The sequence below is a fragment of the Staurois parvus genome, unplaced genomic scaffold (assembly GCF_062004578.1).
Source record: "Staurois parvus isolate SC_StPar_1 unplaced genomic scaffold, SC_StPar_1.0 ptg000365l, whole genome shotgun sequence".
Taxonomy (NCBI): Eukaryota; Metazoa; Chordata; class Amphibia; order Anura; family Ranidae; genus Staurois; species Staurois parvus.
The window spans coordinates 808,617-835,681 of NW_028318161.1; the positions used below are offsets into that span (position 1 = coordinate 808,617).

Here is a 27,065-nt window from a genome sequence, read left to right on the forward strand (position 1 = left end):
GAACAAGCTGAAGTTAGAAGCTGATTGGCTACCATGCACAGCTGCACCAAATTCTGAGTGCACTAGTTTTAGTACATCTCCTCCTATGGAGGTTATTTACTAAAACCGGATAGTGCTAAATATGGTGCAAGTCTGCAGAGAAACCAATCTCAGCTTCCAGGTTTTATTGTCAAAGCTTCATTAAACAGTATAAAGTTGAAGCTAACTGGTTGCTATGCATAGCTTCACCTGATTCTGTGTGCTCCAGTTTTAGTAAATCTCCCTTTGTTTCATTATGTACAATATCTGCTACAAATGATTTGGGCTCTTCAAAATATGAAAATATTCCTTTACTGTCAACTCTTAAATCACTTGCACAGGACAGGGATTTTATGGTGGCAACTGGCCTCTGATTGTTATTTTAAGAAAGGTCAGTCAAAGCCTACGCTAATGGATACAAATATTCAAATTATAACTAAAGGCAAAACTTTTTTTTGTTTTGGATGGAATGGAGAAGTATTAGAACACCTTCCATTTTTTTTGTCATCTGTGCCAAAGTTAAGGTGATTCACCCTCTCCTGTTTACCATTATCATTGAAAGTGAAAGTAAATAAAAATCCCAAATTTTGGGTTGTCCCCAGAAAAGCAATAGAGGGGACATTTTCCAATGGGGAAACTAGTTCTGGTGACCCCAAGGAATTCCCTTAATTTGTAAGGATTTACTCTCCCTTCCTGTTTGGCTATAGGACAGAACATGAAGGGAAATCTCTGCAATGGGGCACAGATGGTGAAAATTACTATTATTATAATACAGGATTTATATAGCGCCAACAGTTTGCTCAGCACTTTACAATATAACAGGAGGCAATACAGCAACAATACAGTTCACTACAGGAGGGATAGGAGGGCCCTGCTCCTTGGAGCTTACAATCTAGGAGGAAGGGGCTAGTGGTACAAAAGGTAGTAACTGTGGGAGATGGACTGGTTGGAAGAGTAGAAGATGCCATTATTAGCTGAGGGCAGGATAGGCTTCCCTGAAGAGATAGGTTTTCAGAGATCGCCTAAAAGTGAGCAGAGTAGGCGATAGTCTAATAAATTGGGGTAGAGAGTTCCAGAGGATGGGGGAAGCTCTGGAGAAGTCCTGGAGACGAGCATGGGAGGAGGAGACAAGGGAGCTAGAGAGCAGGAGGTCGTGCGAGGATCGGAGAGTATGGTTTGGGTGATATTTGGAGACAAGATTGGTGATGTAATTTGGGGCAGAGTCATAAATGGCTTTATATGTTATTGTTAATGTTTTGAATTTTAGCCGTTGGGCAATGGGAAGCCAGTGGAGGGATTGGCAGAGGGGGATGGCAGATACAGAACGGTTAGTAAGGTGGATGAGTCTGGCAGAAGCATTCATGATAGACTGAAGAGGGGATAGCCTGCAATGAGGTAGGCCAATGAGGAGGGAGTTACAATAGTCAAGGTGAGAGATAACAAGGGAGTGAATAAGTTGCTTAGTGGTTTCCGAGGTTAGGAACGGTCGTATCTTGGAGATGTTGCGGAGGTGAAATCTACAAGATTTGGACAGTGATTGGATTTGGGGGTGAAAGGACAGATGGGAGTCTAGGGTTACACCGAGTACCCTGGCATGAGGGGAGGGACTGATGGTCGTGTTATTGATCTTGATGGAGAAGTCAGGGGAGGGGGCACGGGCTGGGGGGGAATACTAAGAGCTCAGTTTTGGAAAGATGGAGTTTGAGGAAGTGGAGTGACATCCATGCCGATATGTCGCTTAGTAGGTTAGTAATGCGAGAGGAGACTGAAGGGGTGAGGTGAGGGGTAGAAAGATAGATTTGTGTGTCAGCAGCATAGAGATGATACTTAAAGCCATGGGAGTTTATCAAGTGACCAAGGGAGGCGGTGTAGATGGAGAAGAGAAGGGGTCCAAGGACAGAACCTTGAGGGACCCCTACAGAAAGAGGGAGTGAAGAGGAGGAGGCAGCATTATAGGTAATGCTGAAGGAGCACTGCGATAGGTAGGAGGAGAACCAGGATAGAGCAGAGTCTCTGAGACCAAGAGAGTGGAGTTTTTTGAGGAGGAGGGGATGGTCAACCATATCAAAAGCTGCAGAGAGGTCAAGTAGTAAGAGTACGTAGTAGTGGCCATTGGTTTTAGCTGTTAGTAGATCATTAGTGAGTTTTAGTAGGGCAGTTTCAGTGCAGTGTAGTGAGCGAAAGCCAGACTGTAAAGGGTCAAGAAGGTTGTTGGCGGTGAGGTGGGAGCTCAGGCGATTGTAGACTAAGGGTTCTAGGAGTTTAGAGGTAAATGGCAGCAGGGAGATGGGTCTTAAGTTGTTCAGGTTGGTGGGGTCCAGGGAGGGCTTTTTAAGTATGGGAGTGATGTGTGCATGCTTTAGAGGGGAGGGGAAGGCACCAGTAGAGAGGGAAAGATTAAAGATGTGAGTGAGGGAGCATAGGATGGAAGAAGAGGGTGACCGTAGTAGTTGTGAGGGGACAAGTAATGAGACGGGCTTCTGAGAAAACCTTAGTGACCTCTTCGGCAGTAGCAAGGTCAAAAGAGGAAAGTGTTGAGGGAGGTTTAGTATAAGGTATGCTAACTGGGATAGGTGTATGGTGCAGTGGCGATGCCCCTACGAATTGTGTCAATCTTGTTTTTGAAATGATTTGCAATCTCGTGACCAGTGAGTGAGGTACTGGGTGGAGCTGGAGAAAGTAGAGAGTTAAAAGTAGAGAAGAGACGACGAGGATTGGATGACAAGGTATTAATAAGAGTGACAAAGTAGGCTTGTTTGGCAGCACGAATGGAGGAATTGTATGTTGAGAAAGCAGATTTATATAGGGTGAATGCTTGCTGGGATTTGGTTTTACACCACAATCGCTCCAGCGCACGACTATGTAGTTTAAGATTTCTTGTGTCGTCAGTCTGCCAAGGTTGTAATGGTCGGGGCCTGATGCTTCATGTTGTTAGAGGAGCAAGTGAGTCTAATGCGGATGAAAGTGAACTGTTGTAGACAGCAGTGGCCTGGTTTGGGCAGGAGAGGGGAGAGATTCTGTCATAGAGTTGGTCAGTTGCAGAGTGGAAAGGAGCAGGGTTCAAGTTGTGAAGGTTTCTGCGGGTAATTGTTTGCTGCTTGGAGGGATAGGTGTTTGAAGACGAGGACACTGTGAAGGTGATGAGATTGTGAACAGAGAGAGGAAAGGGGGTGTTTGTGAGGTTGTAGGGAATGCAAAGATGGGAGAAAACAAGGTCTAATGTATTCCCATGAGAGTGAGTGGAGGACTGTATATATTGTGCTAATGCAAAAGATGAGGTTAAGTTGAAGAGTTGGGATGTAGCCGGGTTGTTGACATTAATAGGGATGTTAAAATCTCCGAGAATGATAGTTGGTAGTTCAGAGGAGAGAAAGTAGGGTAGCCAGGCGGAGAAATCATCAAGAAAGTGGGACACCGGTCCAGGAGGACGATAGATCACTGCAATCCTCAGAGAAATGGGAGAAAACAGCCGGTTGCAGTGAGTCTCAAAAGAAGAGAAGGATAGAGAGGGAGGGTTAGGGAGGACTTGAAAGGTGCTCAGTGGGGACAGAAGCAAACCAACTCCACCACCTTTCCGACCACTGGGTCTGGGTTAGTGTGTCCAGATGAGGCCTCCATAGGAAAGTGCTGCAGGAGAAGCAGAATCTGCTGCTTGGAGCCAGGTTTCTGTAATTGCTAGTAGCTTAAGGGAGCGGGAGACAAAAAGGTCATGGTGAGCTTATTACAGACAGAGCGGGCATTCCAGAGCGCACATGAAAAAGGGAGGGTGGTTTTTAGGAGCACGGGGACTGATGTTAAATTGAGGGGATTGCGGCTATTCCCAGAAGAAAGAGGATGCCTGGTGTGGGGGTGAGATAGTGGAGGACCAGGGTTTGGGGAGATATCCCCAGAGGTTAGGAGAAGAAGAATGAGGAAAGTAACATGGGAGCGGGATGTACATGAGTGCACATGCCTTCCAGTCCTGGTGTTTGGGTCAGAAGGAGAGAAGTATCAGCAGGAGGTGATGAGAGCAGTAGTAGGGAGATGGTTGCAGTGAGGGTGAGATGTACAAGTTTTGGGGTGGAGCAGAGGGGTAAAGAAGTGAGATTTTGGGAACTCAGGAAAGTAATATGAAAAGGAGGAGTAGAGGGGACATATTAAAAGGTACACGGAGTGGGTCTCAGACTTTTAAGAGATGTTTCCCAGGGTGTTTGCTTGCAGTCCATCCAGCATGCAGTAGAGTTTCTTGTTGTATCTTCCTGCTGCTTGAGTTATCCTGCTTTAGTTAAACTGCTATGTTTAACTGCGTCTTAGCACTCCATCAACGCAGCATTCACGCAAAAGCAGCACCTCATCTGTGACTGTGCCCCCCATCTGTGAAAATAAATCTGACAGGTTATAACCCTCCTTTACTATATCCAAAATAAAAAAATAAAAAAGCTTTGTCTATAGTTTTAGTTCACTTTAACAAATTTGCAGAAATCCTAATTAAAATATGATTAGCCCCAGGTAGTGTTTTTATTTTTTAAAAGGAAAGCTAAGACAGCTGCTTGTGCATAGGTAATTAAAGGACAGCAGGGGGCGCCACTAAGTGCAGTATTTAAAATACACTTTAATATTACATCAGTATTGCACTCACATATTAGCAATGGCTATGTCGCTTGTAAGCAAAGAGAGTTTTAGAGTCAGGAACGTTCCCTCTCCAAGTGGACTAATCAGCAGTGGCTCAATGGACCTGGACCAGGATGCAGACAGGACTTCTGCGCCGATGTTCCCTATGTGAAAGCGTGGAAGTCCTGCCTGCAGTCTGGTCCAGTGAGCCGCTGCTGACGAGTCCACTTGGAGTGGGGACATTCCTGACTCTAAAGCTCTCTATGCTTACAAGCGATATAGTCATCACTTATATGTGAGTGCAATACTGATGTATTATTAAAGTGTTTCTTAAATACTGCACTTAGTGGCGCCCCCTGCTGTCCTTTAAATGTCTTTACAGAGATACAGTTGTGTCCAAAATTATTCAACCCCCAATGCTGTAAAGGGGTTTAGGGACTATAGTGTACATTTGGAATTGTATTCAGAATCAAATCCTACAAGGACGTTGTAACTACCCAAATGCAACTAAAATGACATCAATTGTTTATGTAATACAGTAGTAAATGGTTCTTATGTGGTTTCTTCATTGCCACAATTATTCAACCCCTTAAAGACTACCACTCTGAAGAACAGAGGTTCATACAGGTGCTTTCCATCAGGTATTGAAAACACCTGTGGATGTCACCGAGCAGCAATCAAGCATAATAAGCACCAATTAGGCAGCTTTAAAATGACTGTGATACTCAGCTCCTTCTAGACATTTACTGGTGTGGTTACAAACATGGTGAAGGCAAGAGAATGGTCCAGGAAGACAAGAGAAGAGGTGATTTCTCTTCACAGGAAGGGCAATGGCTATAAGAAGATTGCAAAGATGTTAAACATACCAAGAGACACCTTAGGAAGCATCATTCGCAAATTCAAGGCAAAGGGCACTGTTGAAACGCTACCTGGTCGTGGCAGAAAGAAGATGCTGACTTCGACTGCTGTGCGCTACCTGAAGCGTAGAGTGGAGAGAAGTCCCCGTGTGACTGCTGAGGAACTGAGAAAAGATTTGTCAGATGTGGGTACAGAAGTTTCAGCCCAGACAATAAGACGCACACTGCGTAATGAAGGCCTCCGTGCCAGAACTCCCAGGCGTACCCCCTTGCTGTCTCCAAAGAATAAGAAGAGTCGACTGCAGTATGCCAAAAGCCATGTGGACAAACCACAAAAGTTGTGGGATAGTGTTCTGTGGACTGATGAAACAAAATTAGAACTGTTTGGGCCCATGGATCAACGCTATGTTTGGAGGAGGAAGAACAAGGCCTATGATGAAAAGAACACCTTGCCTACTGTGAAGCATGGTGGAGGGTCAATCATGCTTTGGGGCTGTTTTGCTTCTGCAGGTACAGGGAAGCTTCAGCGTGTGCAAGGTACCATGAATTCTCTTCAGTACCAGGAGATATTGGATGGAAACGTGATGCAGTCCGTCACACACCTGAGGCTTGGGAGACGTTGGACCTTTCAACAGGACAATGATCCCAAGCATACCTCCAAGTCCACTAGAGCATGGTTGCAGAGGAAAGGCTGGAACATTTTGGAGTGGCCATCGCAGTCACCAGACTTAAATCCGATTGAGAACCTCTGGTGGGACTTAAAGAAAGCAGTTGCAGTGCGCAAGCCTAAGAATGTGACTGAACTGGAGGCCTTTGCCCATGAAGAATGGGCGAAGATACCCGTAGATCGCTGCAAGACACTTGTGTCAAGCTATGCTTCACGTTTAAAAGCTGTTATAACTGTAAAAGGATGCTGTACTAAGTACTAAGATTGAATGTCACTTGGGGGTTGAATAAAACTGATAATGCTGTGAGCACAGAAAAGACATTTGTGGTTATTTCATTATAACTGTTATGTTATATTTGTCTGACCTACAAGTGCCTCTTTAATGTAAATGTAAGCAAGATGACTGAATGATCAAAAGCAATGTCAAACTGGCCAAAACACTCAATTTCAGTGGGGGTTGAATAATTTTGGCCACAACTGTATGTTCCAGTCTCTTGGTGGAGCTGCCAACTCAGTGTATAATCCCATCATTATGGACTTTATATGTGAACATTGTTCATAATTGTAAGTTTTTTAGGTTCTTTTATCAATTCATTACATAATTCTTTAGTGGGAAGTGTTCCTTGTTACCAGGGATTGCGCCATATATTTTTTGTTTTTTTTGTGCATAGGTATTGCTGCACAAGTGAGTTAGTAAAAAGTATTAGCATATTTACTTCACTAGAACAGTTAATTCCAAGCTGTATGTTAAATGAAGAAGACTCGGATGTGAGAACTTGTCACAGGATAATGCAGAGAATGGCACACACATGACAGGAAATCAGTGCATGACTCCCATTTTGCTATAATTAACCAGCCACATAGCAAACAAGGAATAATGGCAATAATTCAACATACTGAGGCAGATTTACTAAAGGTGTAGAGCATGCTCAAGTTCAAAGTGAATTTTTACATATCATAATGAACGAAAAAAAAATCCAATTTGCAAAGAATACCTTATCATGTGCCAGGAAAAAAACAACAGGATTTTTGCTTGCACATGATTAGATGATTGAAATCAGCAAAACTTCAATCATTCGCTAAGTTAATTTTTTCTCAGCAAAGTAAAATTTCACTTAGCTTAGTAAATTAGGTAAAGTTGTGCTGATTTTAATCATATGGTCATATGCAAGCAAATTTTTGGAATCATTTGGAGATATAGTGCCTCATCATTGGTATCAGTGGAAGGAATAGTGCCCTATCATTGTATCAATGGGATGGATAGTGCCCCATCATTGGAATCATTTGGAGATACAGTGCCTCATCACTGGTATCAGTGAGAATAGTGCCTCATCATTGGTATCATTTGGAGATATAGTGCCCCATCATTGGTATCCGTGGAAGGAATAGTGCCCCATCATTAGTATCAGGTGGAGGAATAGTGCTCCATCATTGAAATTATTTGGAGATACAGTCCCCGATCATTGGTATCAGTAAGAGAAATAGTGCTCCATCGTTGGAATCATTTGCAGATACAGTGCTCAATCATTGGTATCATTTGGAGATATAGTGCCCCATCATTGGTATCAGTGAAAGGAATAGTGCCTCGTCATTGGTATCAATGGGAGGAATAGTGTCCCATCATTGAAATCATTTGGAGATGCAGTCCCCCATCATTGGTATCAGTAAGAGGAATAGTGCCCCGTTATTGGAATAATTTGGAGATACAGTGCCACATCATTGGTATCATTGGGAAGAAAAATGCCCCATCACTTGTAACAGTGGGAGGAATAGTTCCCCTCACTGGTATCATTTGGAGATACAGTGCCCCATCATTGGTATTATTGGGAGGAAAAGTGCCCCATTATTGGAATCAGTGGGAGGAATCGTGCCCCATCATTAGGAGGAAAAAGTGCCCCATCATTGGTATCAGTGAATGGAATCGTGCCCCATCACTGGTACCATTGGGAGGAAAAGTGCCCCATCACTGGTATCAGTGAGAGGAATAGCGTCACATCATTAGTATCATTTGGAGATACAGTACCACATCATTGGTATCAGTGGGAGGAATAGTACCCATCATTGGTATCATTGGGAGGTATAGGGCCCCATCATTGGTATCACTGGGAGGAATAGTGTCCCAAGAGCCAGTTAAAGGAAAGCAAAGGGCCACATCTAGTCTGCAGGCTACAGTTATTGGACCATTGTATGTAGACAAACAAATACATAAATTGTCACTAGACTGTCCATAAATACACAGTTTAGATCACAGTTCATTGATTTAAATTATTTATACAGTTATTACACTCCAATACATCCTCCACCAGATATGTCAAGTCACACATCTGATTATGCCAGGATAACAGAAAACCTTTTTACAGTTCCATTATATATTACAAGGTAATTGCTACACAGTTTTATTTAAAAGTGTTTAATGATGTTTGAGTACAAATAAGGTGACAATTAGTATTGTTAATCCAGCTGAAATAAATATGTTGAAGAGGTTGCAGTTGGTGGTCATTGATTTATGCTTCTTGCTAAAGCATGTTTACATATATGGACTGCTTCTTTCTTTGTAACATCACTGGGTCAGTAGCCTTTTATACCTGTTGCACACATTAACTGAAAGAGAAAAATTCAATCAACAATCCAAGGACCAACATAGGTAAAAATTGAAATGTGCTAACTTGAATCAGACAAAGTTGAGGAAATTACTAATGGATCAAGATGAAGAATGCATTAATTGTCATTTATCGTTTTCTTTAGTCCGAAGGGGCATGAAGACTGCCGTTGCTACTTCTCCTGTTGCAAATTCTAGTTGTCTGGCTGTCATGTTAAACTTTTGCTTCAGTACTGTAATTCTCACCTGCAACAAACATGAAAATAAGCCCACTATAAAAAGCAAACTATGAGAGGAGAAAAATTGACCCCTTTTAGCACAAAACATTCAGGTAAAGAACACACCTGAGTCACTTCCTTGCTCGCATGAACAATTGATTTGAAAAAAAAAACCTTTGGTTAAACCCATAAGTGCTACTTTCCCTTTATACTGGCTTTTAAAATAATAAAATGCAATAAATATGAGATTGGATGAAAGCTTTGGTGTACTATAACACTTCTGCTTGTTAAAGAGTCAATTTCATACAGAGCTATACATCAGACCAAAAATAGGGACAGAGGGGTATGGTTCCAAAAGAGGTACAGTACCTTCAAATAAGGGAGAGTTGCAAGTTATGAATATGGTTATCTGGTTTTACAGTTATGCATACTTGTTCCAGATTAAGTGGCTCTAAAACCAGCCATATGCTTCTCAAATTTCAGCTGATTCCTGCTAAAGTAGCTAAAATTTGATTTGTGGGTGGCCCTTTTGGCACCATCCAGCACAATAAAAGTCAATTTTCCAATCAATTTTTGTGAAAAGGTTGGGTTGAAAGATGTAGGCCAAACAGTGACTGCATCCAATCAGGCACAATAGCCGGCAGAGGAAATGCCTTCATCCACATTGTTTAGCATGACTGGAGGAATCTGTTAGACAAATCTTTGCATGGTTAGCTTTGCTTTATTGAATATATTTGTTCAGTGTGCTAGCCAGACAATTAGCATCTTCAAAACTGGCCTGACACTGATAGGCCACAACTGTCTCTCAGCAAAGGATTTTTGTTAAGTGTAAAGATGGGTATACAAGACAAATTTCTGTCATTTGTTGGCAAAGAATTCTTTCATTGAAAAATTGTTCATGCGTATCCTAGTCTAGACTTAAGTTATGCATATAGAAGGCCAATTTTAACTCTGTTTTGGGATTACAAATGAATTTTCTATAAAACGGTTTTAGTAATGTTTATGGATGAACATGAAATGTTTCAGGAGCTTTCCGTAACTGAATTTATATATTCTTTCTCCCTGCTAAAAATATATATATTTTTTAGCTGTGAAAAAGAATTACCAACATACAGATTACTTCTTTTCCAAGAGTCTTACAGGAATTTTTACCAGCTGTCATTTTAAAGTCTTTACGGAACTTTAATTAAGTGACATAAAGGTTTAATATGTGATTTTTACTGTGTTAGGATATGTTTTGGTAAAATTGTTGGCTTCTCTGACAGTTAGCTAGCCACTTAGTCCCAACATAAATGTCTTAAAGCTAGTTACGTAATCCTAGTTTGTCATGCATTCTTTTCTATCACATGTAGTATTAAAGGATATCTTAACCTAAAAACAAAAATGTAATATACACTATATTGCCAAAAGTATTGGGACCTTTACACACACACATAAGCTTTAGTGGCATCCCAGTCTTAGTCTGTAGGGTTCAATATTGAGTTGGCCCACCCTTTGCAGCTATAACAGCTTCAACTCTTCTGGGAAGGCTGTCCACAAGGTTTAGGAGTGTGTCTATGGGAATGTTTGACCATTCTTCCAGAAGCGCATTTGTAAGGTCAGGCAATGATGTCAGAGGAGAAGGCCTGGCTCGCAGTCTCCACTCTAATTCATCCCAAAGGTGTTCTATCGGGTTGACGTCAGGACTTTGTGCAGGCCAGTCAAGTTCCTCCACCCCAAACTTGCTCATCCGTGTCTTTATGTGCTTTGTGCACACCAGTGCACAAAGCACACCAGTGCTTTGTGCACTGGTGTGCAGTTATGTTGTAACAGGAAGGGGCTATCCCCAAACTGTTCCCACAAAGTTGGGAGCATGAAATTGTCCAAAATGTCTTGGTATGCTGACTCCTTGACACCTAGCCCAACCCCTGAAAAACAACCACACACCATAATCTCCCCTCCACTTTACACTTGGCACAATGCAGTCAGGCAAGTTTCGTTCTCCTGGCAACTGCCAAACCCAGACACATCCATCAGATTGCCAGACAGAAAAACGTGATCCGTCATTCCAGAGAACACACCTCCACTGCTCTAGAGTGCTTTACACCACTGCAGCTGAAGCTTTACATTGCACTTGGTGATATAAAGCTTGGATGCAGCTGCTTGGCCATGGAAACCCATTCCATGAAGCTCTCTATGCACTGTTGTGTTAATCTGAAGAACACAAAATTTGGAGGTCTTTAGCTATTGACTCTGCAGACAGTTGGCGACTTCTGCGCACTGTGCGCTTCAGCATGTGCTGACCTTGCTCTGTCATTTTATGTGGCCTACCACTTCATGGCTGAGTTGCTGTTGTTCCTAGTTGCTACCACTTGGTTATAATACCACTAACAGTTGGCCGTGGAATATTTAGTAGCAAGGAAAATTTCATGGATGGACTTATTGCACAGGTGGCAACCTATCACGATACCATGCTTAAATTCACTGAGCTCCTGAGAGCAACCCTTTCATTCACCAATGTTTCTAGAAAGAGTCTGCATGCCTAGGTGCTTGATTTTTTACACCTGTGGCCTTGGAGGTGATTGAAATACCTGAATCCAATGATTTGAAGGGGTGTCCAAATACTTTTAGCAATATAGTGCATTTCAGCTTACCAGTCCTTAGATGTGGAGGTTGCATTACTTTTCATTTATCTGGCTAACACCCCAGTCACATTGGGTGCAAATCGTATGCCAAGTTGCACCCTATTGTCCGCAATTACAGCGGTCAAATTGGTGGGGTTCCGACTTGGTCGGAGCTGCACCGATTTCTAAAGTAGTACATGTACTACTTTTGTTGCGATTTGGTAAGACATCTGTGTCAGATGTCTTACAAATTGCACCTGAAATCAGCATCTCACCCGGCTTTGAAATCGTGCAACTTCACTGTAAGTTGCATGATTTCAAAGTCGGGCTTGATGTGACCAGGGGGTTAGAACATTTTTAGCACACACAGAAAAATACTGTACTTGTTCATCTTGCCAGAATTCCACTGACCTTGTACTGTCCTGCATCTGAACATTTGTATAAAACTATGGTATCTACTGTCCCAGTAATATTTTGTGAGCTACAAAGCAGAACCCTATATGTAATAGAGAGGGGGAGGGATTTGTAGTCCAAGCAAGAGAAACAGCCTAAGGTGACAACACCACTCGTTAATAGATACAATGTAGTCAGTAAGCATTGTCATTCTAAGACAGGAAGGGTATTACTGGCAGGATCCAAAGGGGATAGTAAAGACAAAAGCCTAAAAAAGAAAACCAGTGGAGCCAGAACATTTTAGTAAGCTACAAAATAAAACTGTTTTTGGGTTTAGATAAGCACTAACTTACAAAACAAATAACTGGACAAATCAATCAATGCATAGTTACACTTGCACAGTTTAAGGCTTTAGGCACACTTGTGCATTTCATAGGTGCCTAGCTTGATAAGCTACTGCACAAGATTTTGTAGGTGGTTGTAAACATTTACATATAAGCAATGCAGTAACTAGCTTCAGATGATACACAGAGAAAAATCAGATCCTCGACCTTGTACCTGTTTATCTGCAACCTCTGTTTTGAAACAGTTTTCAAAAACACACATTTTACACAGCATCTTCCAGCAGCAGAAAGCAACAGGCGGGGATCTGATGTCACACACACTACAGAGCTAGAGCACAGAGTTCAGTGAAATGATTGGAGGAAAGGGACACACACAGGCTCAGAGATACATAGAGCTGAGGGCATGAGTAATCTGCTGTGGGCTGGCTCCCGGGAGGCTTTAGTGTCAGCTTAATCTCTTAGGAGTGGTCCATGCCGATAGTGAGGAGACCACACAGTGCTTTAGATTCAGGTTAGCACACACTATAGTGCTTCGTTCATTTTTCACGTCTGAAAATCACTTTAAAGTTTATGTTTGAAAAAGACCAGCTCCAACCAAGATTACATTTCTGCTTCTGGTATCATCCTTGGGTTTAATTGCCTACAGGCTTCTAATGGCTCCCTTGAAATGTCAGTGGGGAGATGTTTCTGAAAATGTGTCTCCGACACTCCCACAAAAGGCTATGACAAAGATCACTCTCTCCTAGCTGCACTCCCCAACTACACTATGAAGAGTCTACCGTGGAAGCATTACATAACAAATTTGCCTTGTAATGGTCTCAGAAGTCAGTTCTGCCTGTCAAATTTTCAAGTGGACCTGATCAGAAACTCTATGTAAGTCTATGGGCAGATGAATTTAAACAGATATGTGTCCATTTCCATCCGACTACCTCCAAGTCCATCCAGGTCTGGAAAAAAAAAATGGTAAAAGGTCTGTGTCCTTTACCATTTTTCCAGACGCAAATGTGAAGGATCAGAGGCAGGCTGATGATAAATGAGTGCAAATACATTTTCAAACGGTCAGCCATATAGCCAACAAGGGTCCAGAAAGCTCCAGTTTTTAAAATCAGAAAAAGCAGATCTGTTTATGGATGCACTGCAGATCTGACCAGACAGCACCTGTGGGAAAGAGGCATGAGGCTTTAGTCCTGAACTGGAACAAAGGATCAAAACAGTCAGATAGGCTCTTGCTTCACTTGATGCATGTTTGTTCCAGGTGATACACCCAGAAAAGAAGGCAGAAAAAGCAGGACAACTATAATTTTCATGAATTAAGCAATGGCAGGCCTGATATTTCTCTCATGATAGGTTTCCTTCAATTATCAGCCTTTAGGTGTTAGTTTAACTTTAATTGAAAATTCATCTTTTTTGTCACAATGCCTCTTACTAGTGCAGCAGTACCTACTTTGTGTAGGATATATAGATAGTAAGAGTCTATAAGATTACTGAATGTATTCTGAGTGTAGGTGTTTTACAATACATTTCAGAAGCAAACTGATTTAAAAATGCTTGTCTAATAAATAGTTTATTATCCAGCTTTCATTTTAAAGGCTTTGCTTACTGCAGATTTTGCTTGTGTGAACAAAACATGCTAAGTCAAACAAAAAGAGGGCTATTAACCATGAATGTTTTAACAAGTCAGCGAGAAAATAATCAGCCAGTCATTTTTAGACATTGTAGTGTCAGAATATTACACAATGTTTCAATAAATACAGTGCTGGGTAATTATGTTAATGCTTTTGTTCTTAACAATAAGGTTTGCTGAAAGCTACGTTATGTGCATAACCTTCAATTTATCTTATGATTGATTTGAAATAAAAAGAACAAAATGCCTCAAGTGAAATATGTTGGTTTGGTCCTTGTGAATTAGGCAATATAATGGTATTAACGTGAACTATCGCCTACAGATTACACTTAAAGCGGTATTAAACCCAAAACCAAAAATTTTATATGTTGCAGTTTACCATCAATAAAGAGGAACTACACTGCATCTGAGCACCACAAACCAAAAAAGCTATTTAATTCATTTGTAATATTCAAAGAACCCCCCCATCCATATCTCCATGCTTTCTTTTGCTAAGAAATCACTTAGAAAAATATCCCCTAGCATTTCTGGCTGTGGCCATCTCGATTAAGGGAAGACAATTTATGTTGCATTAATTTCCTGGAATCCATCTGCCCTTAGATCAGGCAGGAGGGTGTGCTTAGCTGAGAAAACCCCTCCTCCTCTCCTGAAGACTCCTGGGATGTATGACATCATTTGCCTAGGCATGAAAACTAGGAAGTAACTAAAGAAATACTGTTTAAAACAATAAATACAAAATATTTATCTATTTACCAATGCTAGCAGCATAAGGATTCAGAATAGTCAATGTTGACTGAGAGAGTGAAGTTTCACTTTAAATGTGGTTGCTGCATTCGTTTTCTCTTTTTAGGCTCCCCCCGCCCGAAAGCTCACTTGGGTAATCTCACCACTTTATTATGGTAGATAAGGATTTAAACTGAGTGGTCAACAGTCACCATTAAACATACATGTATATGATAAACATATATGTGGAGGATATTTAATTGACTCCAGAATTTGTAATCAATGTTCGCTGTCCCTCAAAATATGTTTCCATAGATTGGGCTAAGAATGAAGAAAGTCATCAATGTATTTGTCCACTCTTGAGACACAGGAGTATATCCAATTACCTATTAGTTTTCTTGGTCAATTAAACCTTTGTTTACTTTAGGCAAGTAATGAATAGTAGGTATTTTTCAAGTAGATGTAACTAAATACTTGTCTTCTTTATTATATAAGACTTGCATATATACACCCCCCATCCCGATAGAAGTTCTTTCTTATATATTACTATATTGTTTTTCTTTAAGATATCATAATGGTTGTTGACAATAATCTTTCATATCTTTCTGGTAAGTCTTTTTATCCAAGATAACAATATGCCCACCTTTACTGCCAAGTCTGATAAGAACAGAAGAGATGTCAAGGCTGGGACCGGCTGCTTTCCAGTTTGTCTGTAAAATATCAAAATGGTTTTACAATATTTTGCTTTTTTATATCCTCTATTCTCGATTTGTATTGAGAATCATCTGGAGGGTTTATGCGATAAGGATCTAGTAAAATTTTAACCCTTAGTACTAGGTGGTTGACCTAATATATTTTAATTTAGGTGCTGTAAAGAAGGTGGGTGCCATACCTGATGATTTGGAGTGTCATTTGGATTTATTCACATTCATATACAGAAGTTTTTTTAGGACTCTATTGGTTTCAACATTTAATGAGAGCGTTTTTCAGTGGTGGGCCTACTTACGCTGTGCAAACTCTATGTTTGTTGTGGACCATCTTAACACTTCTTGGCTCACAAACAGGGCTTTGTTTTGAGGATTACTACATTCAGTGGACTCTATTTATACAACACTATGAGTGAAAGTGAATGTATATACAGTTGTGTTCAAAATAATAGCAGTCAGACATCACTAACCTGATCAATCACTGTTTTTTGTAGAAATTATATTTCTACATGGCAAATTTACTAGCAGGTATAGTAGAGTAATAGAAATCCAACAGACCCAACAGTCATGACATGCATGCTGCTGATTCTGTGTAATTGAATCACTAATTGAAAGGGGCATGTTCAAAATAATAGCAGTGTGGAGTTCTATTAGTGAGGTCATTCATTCTTTGAAAAACAGGTGGCAATTATTGCCCTTATTTAAGGAAGGAAGGCAGCAAATGTTGTACATGCTGGTTACAGTGCATTTCTCTCTGAAATTCTGAGGAAAATGGGTAATTCTAGACATTGTTCAGAAGAACAGCGTACCTTGATTAAAAAGTTGATTGGAGAGGGGAAAACATAAAGAAGTGCAGAAAATGATCGGCTGCTCAGCTAAAATGATCGCAAATGCTTTAAAATGGCAACCAAAACCTGAAAGACGTGGAAGAAAGCGAAAAACTACCATTCGAATGGATAGAAGAATAGCCAAAATGGCAAGGACTCAGCCAACAATTAGCTCCAGGAAGATCAAAGAAGGTGTAAAGTTACCTGTGAGTACTGTTACAATTAGAAGACGCCTATGTAAAGCCAAGCTATCTGCAAGAAGCCCCCGCAAAGTCCCACTGTTGAAAAAAAGACATTTGCTGAAGAGGTTACAATTTTCCAAAGAGCACATTGACTGGCCTAAAGAGAAATGGTGCAACATTTTGTGGACTGATGAAAGTAAGATTGTTCTGTTTGGGTCTAGTGGCCGGAGACAGTTTGTCAGACGACCCACAAACACGAAATTCCACAGTACACTGTGAAGACAGTGAAGCATGGTTGCGCAAGCATCATGATATGGGGAGGTTTCTCATACTACGGTGTTGGGCCTATTTTTCGCATACCAGGGATCATGGATCAGTTTGAATACATCAGAATACTTGAAGAGGTCATGCTGCCTTATGCTAAAGAGGAAATGCCCTTGAAATGGGTGTTCCAACAAGACAATGACCCCAAACACACCAGTAAACGTGCAACATCTTGGTTCCAAACCAACAAGATTGACGTTATGGAGTGGCCAGCCCAATCCCCGGTTCTTAATCCAATAGAAAACTTGTGAGGTGACATCAAAAATGCAGTTTCTGAGGCAAAACCAAGAAATAGAGAAGAACTGTGGAATGTAGTCCAATCATCCTGGGCTGGAATACCTGTTCACAGGTGCCAGAAGTTGGTTGACTCCATGCAACACAGATGTACAGCAGTTCTCAGAAACAGTGCTTATACAACTAAATATTAATTAAGTGATTCAAAGGAAAGCAAAGTCTTCAAACATTTTTCAGTTTATATAGTGAATGTTTGAGTTTGTAAAAAAAAATACAAACACTGCTATTTTTTTGAACAGTCTAATATTCACTTTTCTTCAATTTTTTTAGAGGAACAACATAAATTTGATATATTTTTCTTCATGTTTTGATTTGGAATAGAATGTGTAGTGTTCCCAATGCATTTGTGTTTATGGAAATAAAAGCTATTAGAAGGATTTTGAGCTTTATTCACTTTTTTCAACACACTGCTATTATTTTATATTATTTATTATATATACACAGTTATGTTCAAAATAATAGCAGTAAACCCCATGCAACCCCAAAAAATCAACAGGGTTGCATGCCAATTGATGGCAGCTATGGTTCACAACTGGACCCTACATCAAAAAGGAGAATTTTAGCAGAATTGATTCAGTGGCGTTTCACCAATCTCTTACAACAAAAACTTCAGTAACTTCTTTCTATATCTTGATTCACTAATACAGAAAAAAAGCAAAACTGTACTGAAAGAACCTAAGAAGAGCAGAAGGACACAGATTACATGTTACGTCCTAACACTAGTGTACAGTCTATGCCAGATGGCACTGCAGTCATCTGAGGGTTTGGGCAGGGTTTGGTGAATTTCTCCAATGCAGGTAATCAGGTCCTGTGAGGGAAAAAAAAAGGAGCATCATTAGTTTGACATAACATTACACAGAACATAGCAATAGATGGATTGCACAGCAGCAATATGCAAGGCATAAATCACAGATATATATATACATATATATATACATATATATATATACACACACACACACACACACACACACACCCTGATTTACAAACTATAAATGCATCATTATGTACGGTAATATTTCTCACGCCCTTTTTAACCTTTAAGCAGTTGTCTTCACTGACAAATTATACTAATGTGCGACACACACTAATAATTCAATAAGTATCACTCTCTATATTAGATTTACTCTTGTTCAGCTGATGACCTTACTCCCCCAGTTGAAAAGATAAGCAATTGAGAAAGCAGTCATTGAAGCTCAAGTGTTTCATGCATATGGCCATTATTAGATCTATACATACATTTACACAAATATAATCTTACTTTTTTGTAAGAGTATTCCTCCAATTTCATTTTGATCAGATCAGCTTGCAGTTTAGTCCTTCTCATCCTGACAAACTGACTTTGGGCTAGCTCTGCCTGTTTATGAATACAATCTGGACAGAAGGCTGGGTCATGCATCTTAGCCCGAATGACCTATTAACAAAAAAAAAAAAAAAAAAAAAAAAAAAGTGACTGACCTAATAAGCCATCTCTACAAAGCAAAGAATTATTCTCCCAGTTTGACTCTAATAGGATCAAATCAGTAAAGGGCAGTGTTAGAAAAATGGCTTGAAAACTTCAATTTAGAAATTCAACATCATTAATCTTGTGTCAACCCTCATCCCAGCTCTAAAATGCACACCTCTTGGATTCCAAATAAGGATTCCTACTGTGTCAAGAGTTATCCAAGATCAGGAGCTCCTAGGGAACAATGGAGAGTGAAATGATGTACCGTAAGTGCTAGTTCTTTGGCAATTTAGATCCAAGTGAAATGTTTGCACTTTGCAGAGTGGAAAATTCCACTTATTCATTTTGAGAAAATACCCTCAGTGAACTCATTCTGTAAATCTATAGGTTCACACACACAGCATTTTGATGAGGGTTCTTCTCCAGCCACTAGTTGGCATCCATAAAATCAGGAGAAGGATGTTTTAAAGGGCGATTTAACTACTTGCCAACCGCAGATAGCCGAATGACGACTACACTGCGGCCGGTCAGTTCTGGCAGGGCGTCATATGACGTCCTCCCAGAACGCGCTCTCCTACGCGCCCCCGGGGGCACGCACCTGGCGATCTCTGTGATCGCTGTGTCCTACAGACACAGCTGATCACATGATGTTGTAAAAGGCCAATCACAGCGGCCTTTTACCACGTGATCAGCAGTGTCCAATGACACGCTGATCACCGGGAAATGCAATTGCTGGTTCTCGGCTGCACTTTCCTCACACTGTCAGAGCGTGAGGAAAGTACTGCCGAGAACCGGCAGTTGTCAGAGCAGGGAGTGCCCTGATGATCGGTGCCCAGCAGTGCCACTAACCAGTTCCGCCCACCTGTGCCTAGCAGTGCACCCACCTGTGCCCAGCAGTGCCACCTACCTGTGCCCAGAAGTGCCACCTACCTGTGCCCACCCACCTGTGCCAACCAGTGCCACCCACCTGTGCCCACCAGTGCCACCCACCTGTGCCCACCAGTGCCACCCACCTGTGCCCATCAATGCAGTGCTGCCAGTCAGTGCCTAGCGGTTGTGCCAATCAGTGCCCAGCAGTTGCACCAATGCCTAGCAGTGGCACCAGTCAGTGCCCAGCAGTGATGCCAGTCAGTGCCACCTATCAGTGCTGTCTATCAGTACCCATCATCAGTGCCGCCTATCAGTGCCACCTATCAGTGCCGCCTATCCATGACAGTACTGCCTATCAGTGCCCTTCAGTGCCGCCCATCAGTGCTGCCTCATCAACGCACATCAGTGAAGCAGAAAAATTACCTGTTTGAAAAATTTTATAATAGAAACAAAGAAAAAAATTTTTTTTTGCACTTTTTTTGTTTATAGCGCAAAAAGTAAAGTGCCCAGCGGTAGTTAAATACCACCAAAAGAAAGCTGTATTTGTGAGAACAAAATGATAAAAACTTCATATGGGTACAATCTTGCATGACCGTGCAATTGTCAAAGTGCAACAGCGCTGAAAGCTGAAAATTGGCCTGGTAAAGAAGGGGGTATAAGTGCCCAGTAGGCAAGTGGTTAAAGTAGACCTGAAGATTTTCCAGTTCATGTGATGATAATCTAAGTGGCAGCAGCCTGTTATATGTTATAAATAATTATTCAGAAAACAGTAAAGAAAAAAAGACATAATTTGAATATGGCAGCAAAGATTATATTAGAATGAGCAGGGGTGGCTTTCACATGGATCACATAAAACCTTCTAATAGAGAACTTGTCAGCCTTAGCAAAGTGCATGCAACAGACAAAAAAAAAAATCTGTGCAAGAGCCTGATGTCACTTTGCTACTCAAAGCTTCTGCGAAATGATAGTCCCCTTACTGGCCACTGAACTAACACTCGTTAGATAAGGGGGAAATCAGTGTGCTGGGTCTTAGCCCCACTTTGTGTGGTTAAGTCCACAATTTATTACTAAGGACAATTAGTAATAAAGTGAAACTCGGATCAGAGAATGGACAGTATAGGCTTTTCTAGATAACACAAGCAATAGGAGGCATCACCAATAGTGACTGTTCTTAGGCAGGACTTTTCTTTCAGAAAGTTAAAACAAAACAACTGAAAAGGTTTTCTTAAACTCAAAAGAAATTTTACACAAACGAAGACCCATTTTTCATAAATATGGTATGCAATACTGTAAATGCTTGCACATAGTACAGATACTATATAAGATATTTATATATTTTAGTGATTGTTCAAACACTAAAGTAGAACTACAAGCAAAGCTTTTTTTTTCATTTTGGATAGAGTAAACCTGTCAGTTTATTTTTTTCCCATCCCATTGGAGAGATTACCCTTCACTTCCTGTCCAATAGCCAAAACAAGAAGTGAGAGTAAATCCCTGCAAATTAAGGGAATCCCTTGGGTCTCCCATGTGAATATCTTATTGATTGTTTACGTTTTGTACTTGAAAGCAATTTTTTTGCATTTGAGGGGACCATCTATGCCCAAATACGCGGCACTGCCATGGGCAGTTCTGCTGCCCCCTCCTTTGCAAATCTGTTTGTTGGGTATATGGAGGAGCACAACATTTATGTCATGCCTTTGTTCATTGATCATGTCAAATGCTGGCTAAGATATATAGATGATATCTTCCTTATCTGGAAAGGGGAAACATCTATTTTTTATGAGTTTGTTGACCAGCTTAATGGCATCTTTCCTGGTATCATTTTCAACCCCGAGATATCCCCCAACAGCATTACATATCTTGATGTGAGGATCACTAACAATCAGGGTACACTCCAGACATCTGTGTTCTCAAAACCAACGGACAAGAACACCCTACTACATTACCAGAGTGCACATCCCAAGCATCTCCGTGATAGCCTGCCTATCTCACAGTTCAAGAGGGTGTTACGCATTTGTTCCTGTATGAGTGACAGGAGAGAACAACTTGAGGCCATGTATAGAAAATTTGTGGAAAGAGGTTATCCTACTCGAGTACTTGATCAGGCATTAGCCAGAGCTATGGCAGATTCTGAAGGCAGCCCTAGGGCAGTCAACAGGCCGCTCTTTATACACGGCTTCAATCAGGCATCTGAGCGTATTAAACAAGCGGTCATGCATAACATGAACATCCTTAGAGCTGATGACACTCTATCACCCAACTTAAAGAATCCACCATTGATGGCGCATAAGCGAGGTAGATCCTTACGTGACTTATTAGTTCAAGCGGACCCTAGGACCAAATACGCTAAGGCAGTATTTAAGTTCTCAGAAAGACAGGGTTGCTATAAGTGTTACAATTGTAATGTATGCAACTCATTGATCTGTGGGGAATATTTCACACATCCCCACAGTGGGAAACGTTACCAGATACAGGGTTACCTGAACTGTAACACGGATCACTGCGTTTATATTCTGAAATGCTCATGCTCACTAGTTTATGTGGGCAAAACAAAAGGTCCCTTTAAGCGAAGATTTCAGAAACATAGGAGTGACATTAGGACAGCTCTAGTCAAGAGTACCAAAGGTGAACCCATTGATTTGAGTAAACCCGTAGCGGTCCATTTTATTTCGGCAGGACACCAGGTACATGAATTGAGGGGCATGATCATTGAACACGTCAGTCGATTGGCGAGAGGAGGAGATCGTGACAACTTCCTCCTCCGTCGTGAAGCTTATTGGATCCATACCCTTGACACAACACAACCGAGGGGACTTAATACTAACACATCATATTTGTGCTTTTTGGATCGCAGATGAACTTTGGTTATAATGATTCCTCATGATTGAAGTGTATATAGTTTTGTAGATAACTTTTGGTTTAGATTTTTCACATTTGCACTATTCACAGTGGTCTCTCTCTTTCTTCTTGCAAGTAGGCGAGCTGTGTCACCCCTTTACATTCCTTTTTTTTTTTTTGCCTCTTTTCCATTTTATCACTCCCTTCTCTTTCACTTTTCCCCAGCTCCATTCATGGACTGATTATCATCATTCTCAGGGCTGGTTCGCACTATGAATACGTAGTCGAGATGCGTTCCAGATGCGTCTTTGCCTGTGCGTTTTGACACGGTTTTTGGCATATCTTGTGCGTTTGTTATGCATTCCAAAGTATTTTTTATACATTCTAGTCCATTTGTTTCCCCTCTCTTTTTTCATTTGAGATGGGGATATGTGTAATTGGCATATTTTTGGTGCACTCCGGTGCGCTTTGATGCGTTTTGCAGTATTCTAGTGCAACTCTGTACGAGTGAGATGCGGCTTGTTCTGCTTTTTATCTGCAGCTGGAACGCACTGGAACTACGAACACTGATGTGAACTATGACATTGGCAACCATGTATAGTATACTACTTTATCTTTGGATGCAGATGAAAAGTAACTGAAATGCATGTGGTGTGAACTAGCCCTCAATCTGTTTTCTTTGTGTTCTTTTTTCTTCACAGCTCATCTCTGCAACCCCGCCCACCCACTGGTTTGTGTGGCGTCGGCGCCATATGTTTCTATGACGCCGGCGATTTGCCTCCGCCTTGTCCTTCCCGGCGCCAACATCATGGGTTTCCATGATGATGGCGACCGGTGCAGGAATGTCTTTGAGCGCATGTGTGAGTAGTAAACTCTCATGGTGCATGCAGGTGACATGCGTCGCTATGAAACTGTCGGCCGCTGCACTAATAGGACCACTGTAGGTGTGTCCCCATTGCAGCTTACTTGGCAATCGGAGACAACCCTCCCATATTTCTAGGTAACAGTCTTTATCTTCTGTCATGGACATATATGCTGCTGGTTGTTGATTCCAGAACCCAGCGCTGCTTTCAGTTGACACCTTTATTACAATCCGGGGAGTACCATGATACACATGTGACCACAATGTTTATATCCCCAGGAATGCAGTTTATGTACATCTGATTATTGTTTATTTATTTTTGCAGTTTGTATTGTTTCTGTTTACATTGATTTGAATACATTTTTGGAGGGAACATGACATCATGGGGTGGGGCCAAGCTCATTTCACTTCACTCTGATTGGTGGATGGTTTTTTTAAATAGTTCTCCAGTTTCTATCACGATTTGTCACATGCCTGATGAAGGGGTCCTGCGAGACTCCGAAACGTTGCCTTGCTGTAACTATGTGATGGTTTATTAAAACCTTTGGACCCATATTGGTGATCCTCGGTGTGCTGGTGACATTTTTTCCTTTCCCTTGGGTCATCAGGACTAGTGTCCCCATTGGAAGATTACCTCTAAATTACTTTTGTGGAAACAACCCAAAATTTGAGATTTTCTTTTACTGTCACTTTTAATGATAATGGTAAACACGCAGACTGGAATAAAAACTGACAGGTGTTCTAATCCATCTCCACTCTATTAAAATCTAAAAAAAAAGTTTTGCCTTCAGTTGCACTTTAAAACAGTGCATTTTTGTATAGTGACACTGAATGTACACTTTCTGAATGTTTCAGTCACCTGTACATCACTTTTACATCTTCTGTTAAACATAAGACAGCCTTGCCTCACCCATGCAATCACAATATACCTGTTTCATAGTTTCATTGACACTCTGCATTTGTAGTCTGTTCATTATCACACTTGGGATGGAACATGAATGATGCCTGTCTGTTGAACTCCAGTGTTGTTGTCCTGGATGCGGCTTTTTCTCTTGGGTTAATGTTGGCTGGTGACGCAGATGCTGTATCTTCATGGAGCAATAAGACAGCAATGGGGAACTCTCTGTCTCTGTATAATTTGGCTGAGGAACTGAAAAAAATAACATGTACTTAATGCAACTTAATACAGCTTAAAACAATGTAATTTTTTGATAAAAATAAAAGATGACCATTGTGCTACTACTCATTTCTGAACGATGCAATGCCAGAAGCCCTAAAGCAGTATAAACCCCCAAAACAAAAATTCTATATATTTTAGCTTACCAATACTTAAATGTGATGGCTGCATAAGAAGCCACTCTTGGACAGACTGAGTGGTCTTATCCATTACAGCTCAGGAAGCTGCCATCTTAGCCTCTGTTCTGCAATTGCCATGGTGCTGAACATGTGATCAGTTATGACGCCAGCCATTTGATGGTTTGACAGTTGAGAACACAAGCAACTGTGGCAGTTATCAATCACAACATGTCTTGAATGTAATTATTTGGGAAACATTTAAATGGATGGGTTTAGTCCCACTTTAAACAAACAAAATTAATACAGCCACCACATCTAAGGATAAGAATACCACTTTAAAGCTCTAACTTCTGTAAAGCATTCAACTTCATAAATTGTCTAGATTAATGCATAGAAAAACAACAACAAGACTGAGGCAGAATTTTTTATGATAAGAGAAGATATACCCTGCAACCCTTGAGACTTGCATACTCATGAGCCAACCTAGGAAGCATACACGGCTATCTACAGGGATGGTCTGAATGCCTTCTTCAACTAATGCCATATGGAAAAAACCTGGCATATGAAGAAGTTTTTCACAAAAGGGAAATCCAAAACTGGCAATGTCTTTAATGATCCCAATATAGCTGTGGACTGCAACAAAAAGAAAAATCACTGAAAACCTATAGTCAAAACTGTGCTTAATAAAGGAAATGTATAGTGCTGGCTTTTAAACATATCTTCACTCATTATGGTCAAGGCTAAATAACTTTAAATATTATTTTTAATATTTTAAAAATATGTTTAGTAAAGTTAATATGAAATATAGTTTCAGATGGAGATAGCTTAAAATGTAAGCAGCTTCTGCCAAGCTCTCTCTTTTGGAAACCCAAATTTCAATGAAATCATTGTCATGGCTGTATTAACCGTTTAATGAAAATAAATTTTACATTTTAGTTACAAAAAAAAAAAAAGATCTAACAGTTTAAAAATGTATCAACTAAAAAATAAAACATGGACCTAATAACTACCATACTATATATTAAATTTAAAGTAACTAAAAGGTGCACTTAGTCTTTAAAAAGAACAGGAAATTAGCTTCTCCATATTACTTATCTAGAGTATAATTTAAGGTTAGATGTACTTTTAGACAAGCACACTTACTAACCTGGCTATGTCCTTGATGCAAATGAGACAACTACCCCAATACTGCTTCCAGTACTTGTCACATGCCCAAAGGCCTTGACCTTTGGCAACAGTTTCTGCTGATGGGGTGTATCAGTCAGTGTGAAGTCTGATCTTCTCCCTTGCTGGACAGCTTCGGTTATTTGTTATAAAACTGCTATGAAGCAAATTCCCCAAGAAAGGTACAGCATCTCCCCACTGTAACTCCTTTTTTATACATCCAGCAAAAGTGTTAAAAAGGTAACTCCACCTTCATGGCAAAAAATAGCAAATAAAAAAAGCATATACAATTGATACACAAGTCATATTGTAATTGAATGTTATTAAAAATTATCTTTCTTTTTCAATCTGCAGCACTGCAATTTTCTGTAAAATGCAATGCAATATGACAACCTGGAGGTGTTCTGTACACAGATGGTGTACAGACTGCCCCCCAGAAATGTAATTTCCTGCTTGTATGATTGGCTTACTGATTTCCCAGAAGTCTGCACTAAGATACAAGTCAGAGTTTGAGCATCCCCTGCAACAAAAAGTCATCTTTGGTCAAATACTCCCACAGGGAAATCAAGTTTAAAGGGATGCAGACCCTACACCTTTCCTCAATAGAACCCTGCAAGTGCAGCAGCTGCCAGATATAGTTTGTTAAAATCCTTGCAATGCAGATAGATCACGCAGAGGGGAATGTACTTTTCTCAACAAAAGTGGAGTTACTCTTTAATGTCAGAGTACAGTTCCACTTTAGAGCAAATGTATGATAAAAGTTTCTTCAGCAAAAGAACAATATGAAAGATAAATTAGATTCAGCTGCCTGAACAAAGCCAGGCTTGATTACAGCCAGCCCCACTAATTGTAAATGAATTGCTTTGACCATTATGAGTGTAAAGTTGACATCACAAAGATCCAATAACCATATAACACTCTGATTCAACGAAATTCCTTAAACAGACTCTAGGTGAATTCACTAATGTTTATTGCATGCAATATTTGTGTTTTATATGATACATATTTTTTTAATTAAACATAAAATGATAAAAAAATATATAAAAATACACAATATATTCACCATACAAAAAAAGGCCCAATATGCATATTGTACTGTAAAACGTCTGAAACCGTGACAAACATCCCTTCAACAGGAACACATACAAAAGTCTTGTACCAGAGCAATAAAAGCATCTTTCAAAACTTGTAATGGGTAAAGTAATAATGCTATCCCATTATATTAAAGCTGAATGCCCTAATGCACCTATTTTCTTCCCCCTTTTAGACCTCCACTTTAATTATGTAGCTAAATGTATTAACGAAGATCATCTTCAATTTTATGAAAAAACAATTAGGATGTAATCAAGACTGTGCATCTAAGTGAATAAAACAAAGCCCCAAGGAATGACCGTGAAAGCCTAAAATAAACATGTGCTTATTACACTTGAAAATTGAAGATTACCCACGTAATTGATTACGTTCCAATTAAAATCTGAAACAAAATGATAATACCCACAGATGTAGATGCAAAACCACAGTAAATGATATATTTGTGTTTAGAAAAGGTATGGAGACATATTTTACTCTATATTATGCTGAATGTTTCTACAGCCTTTTGCAGAGAACATGACCTATA

The 27,065-nt window shown here is 40.4% G+C and overlaps 1 protein-coding gene across 5 annotated transcripts in view; it reads right to left on the reverse strand.

Moving 5' to 3' along the window:
• Nucleotides 1-8,387: 8,387 nt before the first annotated feature.
• The window catches only part of CUNH8orf48 (chromosome unknown C8orf48 homolog), a 42,502-nt gene continuing 23,824 nt past the window's right edge, over nucleotides 8,388-27,065 (reverse strand). For 2 of the 5 annotated variants that reach the window (XM_089685183.1, XM_089685184.1), the window contains exons 4-6: nucleotides 23,917-24,137; nucleotides 18,232-18,384; nucleotides 15,536-17,778 (exon numbers count right to left, since the gene is read on the reverse strand). In XM_089685183.1, the coding sequence (XP_089541309.1) occupies nucleotides 17,677-17,778; nucleotides 18,232-18,384; nucleotides 23,917-24,137 (476 nt within the window). In that variant the 3' untranslated portion in view covers nucleotides 15,536-17,676. Of the gene's footprint in view, nucleotides 8,978-15,279; nucleotides 15,347-15,535; nucleotides 17,779-18,231; nucleotides 18,385-23,916; nucleotides 24,138-27,065 lie in introns of those variants that run through there. The other 3 variants (XR_016313908.1, XR_016313907.1, XM_089685185.1) reach the window with 3 other exon arrangements.